The sequence below is a fragment of the Anas platyrhynchos genome, chromosome 1, assembly GCF_047663525.1.
Source record: "Anas platyrhynchos isolate ZD024472 breed Pekin duck chromosome 1, IASCAAS_PekinDuck_T2T, whole genome shotgun sequence".
Classification (NCBI taxonomy): Eukaryota; Metazoa; Chordata; class Aves; order Anseriformes; family Anatidae; genus Anas; species Anas platyrhynchos.
This window is the reverse complement of record NC_092587.1, coordinates 190962091-190970006: the sequence shown is the minus strand read 5'-3', so window position 1 is coordinate 190970006 and position 7916 is coordinate 190962091. Positions and strand designations below refer to the sequence as shown.

At 59.1% G+C, this 7916-nt stretch overlaps 1 protein-coding gene across 1 annotated transcript; it reads left to right on the top strand.

The window, feature by feature from the left end:
* The first annotated feature begins 549 nt into the window (after positions 1-549).
* On the top strand, positions 550-6038 carry LOC140001344 (uncharacterized). The gene is made up of 4 exons (XM_072032731.1): positions 550-1152; positions 1754-4618; positions 4791-4938; positions 5070-6038. Exons 1-4 carry the CDS (start codon positions 1084-1086, stop codon positions 5186-5188), a joined length of 3201 nt encoding a protein of 1066 aa, XP_071888832.1. The 5' UTR covers positions 550-1083; the 3' UTR covers positions 5189-6038.
* The last annotated feature ends 1878 nt before the right edge of the window (positions 6039-7916 follow it).

Genomic DNA, 7916 nt, shown 5'->3' with positions numbered 1-7916 from the left:
TGTGGCCAAAGGAGCAAAGTTCCTTTTAATGGCTTTTCAGGCCAGACAATTGGACAATATCTAACCTGTGCTTTTTTATCCTTTTCCCTAGTTTTGGGGTTGTTTTTCCAATTCCTTTTCTTTCTCCCCAAAGGACGAGCTTTACGCACAATTCCGAGGATTGTGCTTCTGAAGATCTCCAAGGATGGAGACGCCACAGCCTCTCTGGGCAACCTGTTCCAGCAAAGACACCGTTGTGTTACCAACACTGTTTCAGGCACAACTCTGAAGCATAGGACCTGCTTCAGCAGCCAGAGAAGCTGCAGGCTAAACAGCAGCGTGGCACAGCTGTGGCTCTGCTGCTGAAAGCTTCTCCACAGCTTGCTCTTAAAGCAAGGAGCAGGAACTCGTCCTGCGGCTGCCCAGGGCTTTCCTCTCACAGCCCTGCCAGAGCCCACCTCAAGCCACCTCTCTGCCAGCTCCACCGGCTCCCTGGCGCCCGCCTTCTCTGGGAGCACTTCACAGTGCCTAGAGCCACAGGCCTCTGGCTGCCTGGACACGGGAGGAATCCCTGCTCCTGCTCCTGCTCCTGCTCCAGCTGCACTGCCAGGGTGGCCTGATGGGCGTCCAAGCTCGAGTGCAGTCTCTGCTGATGTGTGGGCAGTCAGGCAAAAGAGCCAGGGAGCTTACGCGGACGACCGAGCAGAGCATCTCCTGGCAGAGCAGGTAACGCGCAGTTACCTGGGAGCAGTTAGGGAGCTAAGCTGACTCCCCTGAGAAAGACTGAGCTGGGGCTGAGCCGGGGGCACTGGCTGGAAGGAGCCAGAGGTACCTGCCAATGCAGATCCTGCTGTGGGTGTGTGAGACGGTGTCCCTGGGGTGTCTGCCAGAATATGGGCTTGAGGGCCCCATGGCAACCACCGGAGCATTGTGATGCGTACCCAAAGGCCATTGTGACACGGAGGGGTACCCACGGCAACGGTGTCCCTTATAAAGCCCGAGCCCCGGGCTGCCCACTCACTCTCAGGAGAGCAGCTCTGTCAGGAGGCAGCAGCTCCCCTGGGTGCCCGTTGGAGTTCTTGGTCAGAGGACCTGGAGCATAGCATGGAGCAGCAGAATAAGGATGACTCCCAGCCCGCTGAAGGGCAGCGGAGCGTACAGGAGCGGCGCCAGGTGAGGCTCAGGGAGCGAGACAGGGACAGCAGTGTGACGGGATGGCACCGAGAGCACCAGGCTGAGGAGAACGGTGCTGGAGCGAGCCGGCCAGCTGGCCCTGAGCCCCTCCGGCCTGGACACAGTTGTTCCCAAACCTGGGGTTTCTCCATGAAGAGCCCACCCCCAGGACAGCCAAAGCCCACGTGGCCCTGGCAGTTCTGTGCCCAGAGGCACAAAGAGCAGCGTGGCCTAATTCAACCTGGCTGTGCGCAGCCAGGAGCTGCCTCCACCGTCCCTCCATGCGGACAGGCTGCCGGTGCGGTCGTGCCCAGAGAGCGTGCGTCACACTGGCAGCTGCCACACGGAGTCGGGAGCCCCAGGAGGGTTTGGTCGAACATCTTTGGCAGCCCTGGCAGCCTGCGATGAGCAGGCAGCACTCGCAGGAGGAGACAGGCAGGGCATTACCCTGGCAGGCTGAGCCCCGCTCTGAGTGGGCAGCTGCCAGGGCGTGCCGGGGGCCGCCGCAGGGCAGCTCACAGCAGCACTTCTAGTGGGGACACGGAGCAGAATGGCAGAAATGGCCCAAGTAACTTGGCCTTTCTTCTCGCTTCTCTTGCAGATGGAGAAGAAGCCGCAAGACATCAAGACACTGCCTCACCGTGGGGTGAGGCAGGCCGAGAGAATCCAGCTGCCAGCCCTGCCGCCTTTGCCAAGGCAGGCAGCGACTCAGGCAGCAGCACCCAAGCAAGTGCCTGCAGCAGAGGCATCATCATCTGAAAGGGCCACTTGCAAGCTGCCCCCTCTGCAAGCAGCAGCCTCTGCTTCTTCAGGGGGAGGAAGGGCAAAGTCATTGGGAACAGAGGCCCGCAGCCAGCAAGAGCTTTTGCCACCTCTTCCCTGCATCTCTGGCAACAGGGACAGAGCAGTGAGGGCAGAGAGGCGGGAACGTGGCCCACACAGCCCTGTGGCCCCTGACGAGGACGTGGGCAATGCAATACGGTCCTTTGTGTCCACTGTCATAACAAACGCTCTAGCCTGCAACGAGGGAGCCAGCAGCAAGACAAGGCTTTCTCCCTCAGGCAGAGGTCCCGGGACCAAAGGCCCCAGAACACCACCTCTCACCACAGCAGCGGCCCAAAACTGCAAGAGTCGGCACTCGTCCAAAAGCAGCCTTGAATCCCCTGCTGAAGAAATGGAAGACCGAATAAAGGCCTTTGTCTCCACTGCAATAAGAAATGGCCTTGCCTGGAACCAGGGAGCCATGAGGGAGGCAAGGCTTCCTCCTGTGGGCAGACCTCCGACGAGCAAAGGACACAGAACACCACCTCAGCCCGCAACTGGGCCCCAGAATTTAAAGAAGAGCTGGCACCCGGCCCCACACAGCCCTGCAGACTCTTGCACGGCACTGCAGGACACAGCACACTCCCGCGTGTCTGAAGTGCTGCAGAAGACGCAAAAAAGCTGGGAACACGGCCAACGATCAGCAGCACTTGAGGACCTGGCACAAACGGGGTGCAAATTGAGAGCAACAAGTTCAGCCGGGGTCCAGACAGACCTGGAGAGGACATGGACGACTTCTCTGCCAGGGCCTGATTCCCGCGTATGCGCAGGAGCAAGGGCTTCCAGCAGAGACCCTGCAGCAGCTAGCCCAGGCCAGGGTAAGAAGAAAAAACAACAGAGAGAGAAACACGTCAAACCCAGGCAGGGGACAGGCAACGAGGGGACAAGCCAAGGCCGGGGCAAAAAAGAGAGCAGTCCTGGGGGATGCGATGAAGAGGAGGAGATCGTCATCATCAACTCCTGGATCAACCCCAGGTTTGCCAGCCTCTTCACAGACGCACAGGACGTTCCCCAGGAAGAGGGCAGCGCAGCCAGCAGTGTGGAAAGGGAGGCAGCACAAGAAGCAGAACACCCAGCAAGCGCCTCTCCTGGCTCGCTGCAAACCACGGACACTGCCCCATCAGCTGCTCCCCAGGAAGAAATTCCTGGGGAAGAGAGGCACAGCACGCCTCTCACTTCAACAACAGCAGCACAGAGCAGGCCAGCAAGTCCTCCAGCAGCCCCTGCTCTGGAAGATGAGGGACACAGGACACCTCCCCTGACACATGGGGCTCCACAGTCAAAACCATCGGCCTCTCCAAGCCCCAGTGAGCACAGCACTGCGGTGATGGTTGAGAGCCAGGGACGTGCCCGACATGCCTCCAGTGCCTGTGATGAAGATCTGCAGGAAAGAGTCAAGACCATCGTTTCCACAGACCTACGCCGTGCTGTAGCCATGAGCCAGGGAGCCGTGAGCAAGGCACCAAGTGCTCCCTCGGCCACAGGACCCAGCGTGCCTCCTCCCACAGCAGAGCCTGCAGACTCTACATCCTCAGCATCTGCCTTGGCTGGAGCACTGGGGGACCTGGCACACACGGGGAGCACAGCGAGTGCAACGAGATCAGCCGGGGTCCAGACAGACATGGAGAGGAGGCGGACCACTGCTCTGCCAGGGCCTGATTCCCGGCTATGCGCAGGAGCAAGGGCTTCCAGCAGAGACCCTGCAGCAGCTAGCCCAGGCCAGGGTAAGAAGAAAAAACAACAGAGAGAGAAACACATCAAACCCAGGCAGGGGACAGGCAACGAGGGGACAAGCCAAGGCCGGGGCAGGAAAGAGAGAAGTCCTGGGGGATGCGATGAAGAGGAGGAGATCGTCATCATCAACTCCTGGATCAACCCCAGGTTCGCCAGCCTCTTCACAGACGCACAGGATGTTCCCCAGGAAGAGGGCAGCGCAGCCAGCAGTGTGGAAAGGGAGGCAGCACAAGAAGCAGAACACCCAGCAAGTGCCTCTCCTGGCTCGCTGCAAACCACGGACACTGCCCCATCAGCTGCTCCCCAGGAAGAAATTCCTGGGGAAGAGAGGCACAGCACGCCTCTCACCACAACAACACCGGCACAGAGCAGGCCAGCAAGTCCTCCAGCAGCCCCTGCTCTGGAAGATGAGGGACACAGAGCGCCTCCCCTGACACATGGGGCTCAACAGTTGAAGCCATCAGCCTGTGCAAGCCCCAGTGAGCACAGTGCTGCCGTGATGGTGGAGAGCCAGGGACGTGCCCGACATGCCTCCAGTGCCTGTGATGAAGAGCTGGATGAAAGAGTTGACACCATCGTGGCTGCAGTCCTACTCCACTCTGTAGCCATCATCCAGGGAGCGGGAGCCCCAAGCAAGGCAGCAAGTGCTCCCTGGGTCACAGTGCCCAGGGTGCCTCCTCCCACACCAGAGCCTGCAGAATGTACATCCTCGGCCTCTGCCTTGGCCAGAGGCCCTGTGGGGGAGGCCAATGAAGCCCCTCTCGCTGCAGCAGCAATGCCACAAGAAGAAGGTGGAGAAGGGGCTTCTCCTTTGGCTGCAGAGCCTCTCCGGGAGGCCATCACAGATCTCCGCCCAGCAGCAGCTGACGAAGCAGGAGCAGCAGCCACTCCCTTGGTTCCTGGGCACCAGGTAAGCACAGCACACGTGGTGGGCACCAGGCATCCAGGGCAGCTCCAGGCAGAAGCAGTGCATTGGGTGTGCGTGCCGGGAGCTGCTTGCTGCTCTGCATTTCCACATGGCCCAGGCACAAGGGCTGACATCCCTTTCCTCAGCTGCCCATGCTGTTCCTCTCCCCATGCAGGTGGCCATCGAGCAGGGAGGCCAAGCGCAGTCCTCCTCCTGCACCAAAGTTACGCCAGCGGATGAGCCAGCAACATCCCAGACACAAGCGCCGTCCCAGGATCTGTTGGCCGGGCCTGTTCAGCGCAGCGAGCAGTACCAAGCACAAGGTTGGCAGCACCACGCGCAGGGGGGCTGGCTGGTCCTGGGCCACCCCTCCCCGGGGAAAGGCCTTGGAGGGGGGGACAGGCTCGCCCAACACCCGCTCAGGCCCTAACCTACACCTCTGTGTCCCCCACAGGCACCCTTGACCTCGCACAAGCCTCGGCGCGCCAGCCACGGCCCTCCCGCATCAGGAGGGCACTTCGCGCGCTGCGCAGGGCTTTCTGCTGCAGCTGCATCGCAGGACAGCGAGAGTAGCCGCGCCCGGCTGCGCCAGTCCCAGGAGGATGCTCGGAGCTGGCAGCTGGCCCTCAGGAAGCTTTGCAGCGCCCACGGAAGCATCACTGCGAGGCACAGGACAGCGCCCCAGGAATTCAGATGCCCCACCACATCCTGCCCCCAGCCTCAGCTCAGCTGCGGCTGCTTTCTGCTCTGAATAAAAGCTCAGGCAGACTTTTGCCCCCAGTGCTCCTCTCTGTGCCATTGATCTCAGGAGAAAGAGTGGTGCAGGCCATGCCAACCCGGGGCCTCTCACAGTCAGAGAAGTACAGAATCATAGAATCTACCACTGAACCGTGTCCCTCGGCACCAGATCTACACGGCTTTCGAATGCCTCCAGGGATGGTGACTCAACTACTTCCCTGGGCAGCCTGTTCCAATGCTTCACAACCCTTTTGTTGAAGACTTTTTGCCTAAACCTAAACCTAAATCCACCTAAACCTCCCGCGGCCCCACATTTTCCTCTTCTCCTACCGCCTGTTGCTTGGGAGATGGGACTGACCCCCACCGCACTACAACCTTCTCTGAGGTCCTTGTACAGAGTGATAAGGTCTCCCCCAAGCCTCCTTTCCTCTAGGCTACATAACCCCAGCTCCCTCAGCACTCCTCACACGACTTGCTCCCTGGGCCCTTCGGCTGCTCCTTTCCCCTTCCTTGGACATGCTTCAGGACCTCCACGTCCTTCCTGCAGTGAGGGCCCCAAAACTGAACAGGGTATTCATGGCGCGACCTCACCAGAGCTGAGTGCAGGGGGAGAATCAGGTTCACAAACCACGCGATGCTTACTACTACACCATATATGTACAATTTTATTTGACCAACCTTTATTTTCCCCTTTTCCTTTTTTTTTAAATTATTTTTTTCTTCATCTCTCGTGACCAGAATGCCCGTGATTTATTTATTTATTTATTTATTTATTTATTTATTTGTTTGTTACTGATTTTTGCCCTGTTTCTCCTGCTTTTCTTGGCTATCCTCCTCATTTTGCGACTGTGGGACATTCCCCTTATCTGCTTAAAATACTTCACCTGGTATGCTACTGCCATGCCCGCACAATCCCTTTTGAAAATGCAAGGTTAGTGGAATTTTGCACTGCAAGAACCTGACGTGCTGTCAGCAGCCTGCAAGCTCTCCTGACGTGCTGTCAGCAGCCTGCAAGCACACAAGGGGAGGAAGTGCTGCAACAGCCATTGCTCACCAAGCAGCTGCCCGGCAAGGAAAAGACAGTCAGTTGGACATGTGTCAGGACACTTTTCCTGCCGATGCGGCCCAATTCACCTGAGAAAGAAACGGGAAAAGTCTCTTTCTTTCTTATGTGGGACTCCGGGAAGACAGGCAAAGTTCTCCGAGAGCTGAAAAGTGGGCTTCTTTACCTGGAGGAGCTCAAAGCAAAAAACAAGAGCAGCCCCACTTTAATAAGGAAGGAGGCACCCAGCCCAGGTACTAAGACACGCTGAAAAGCAAGAAAGGAGGAACAGTATTTAAGCATTTCTGGCACTGGAAATGCAGCGCGGGGCTTCCCCAACAAAGAAGATGGGCCCTTGTGCTTTGGCCACTGCTCATGGGAAGGTGCCAGATGGCGTCACTGCGGAGAGCCCTGGAGATGGCCTCAGTGTCTGGGAGCTTCCCAGCTCCCTCCTTTTTGCCCCCTACAGAAGAGCTGGGCTAGGAAGAGCACAGCCAACACCCTCAGCTCAGGAAAAACCCTCCACGGGGTTCCCAACTAATAGGGAAAGCCTTGAGAACCGGCTCTGGCTACATGCTGGCTTGGCCACACGGGGTGGCAGCTGCAGGAAGGAGCAGGCTACGAGGGCAGGACGAGGCTGCAAAGCCCACCTTGTTCAGTGCGAACTGCCTGTGCACGTGGTGGGGTATTGCATCCCCAACGTGCCCAGCCCCTGGAAAGCAAATGCCCCAAATCCCCTTTCAGCCGTGCCCTGGGGACGGCAACAAGGCCGCCAATGCCATGCTGCAGGCTGGCACGGCCTGCAGATGCCAGGCTGCCAAGCCCAACGTGCGGCCGCCACGCAGGCGCCAGCTGCCAGAGGCTGCAGGAAGGTTCCAGAAGCAGCGGCAGCAGCCCGCGCAGGGGCAGCCGCGAGTGCAGGAGCCGTTCCTGGGCTCTGGGCTCAGGGGCAGACGCCTGCCCCTGCAGGGAACAAGGCCCACCCAGAGCCTGCCCAGTGGCATGGGCCTGCCCAGACATCCTGGGGGGAAGCCCTGGCCGCAACAAGTGAGCGGGGGGCATGCAGAAGCCCCTCACAAATGCTGACGAAAAACAGGGCCCTCAAAGTGAGAGGCAACCCTGCAAGACTTGGAGCAAAGAGGCACTGCCTCTCCAGACAGCACAAAGTTTCCTTCAGCACAAAGAAAAGGAAAGGCCTCTTGGCTCTAGATGCCGCCCGACACCACTGACAGCCGTGCTGCGGACAGGCCAAGGCCTCAGCCAGCTTGTGGCGCGGGGGGGCAGGCAGAACTGCCAAATGGCCGCCAGGGCTGTCAGAGGAAGGGTCAGGAGCTGCCCTGTCGGGGAGCAGCTTTTCTCTCTCTCTCTGTGCACTCAGGGAGCATCTTTCCTGTAGGGCCACCAGCGAGCTGAGCAACCCGGTACCGAGAATGAAGCTCTCTCATTTCTGGCCCGTACAAACCTCGAGCAGGCCCCGTGGAGCGTGCACAGTGATCCATTTGGGTGTGGAAAGAAAACTGT

Bases quoted from the DNA above. Each gene is read 5' to 3' on its own strand.
- LOC140001344 (XM_072032731.1), top strand. From the start codon at position 1,084: ATGGAGCAGCAGAATAAGGATGACTCCCAGCCCGCTGAAGGGCAGCGG. The intron at 4,619-4,790 runs GTAAGCACAGCA...CTCCCCATGCAG, and splicing joins CCTTGGTTCCTGGGCACCAG to GTGGCCATCGAGCAGGGAGG. The intron at 4,939-5,069 runs GTTGGCAGCACC...TGTCCCCCACAG, and splicing joins CGAGCAGTACCAAGCACAAG to GCACCCTTGACCTCGCACAA.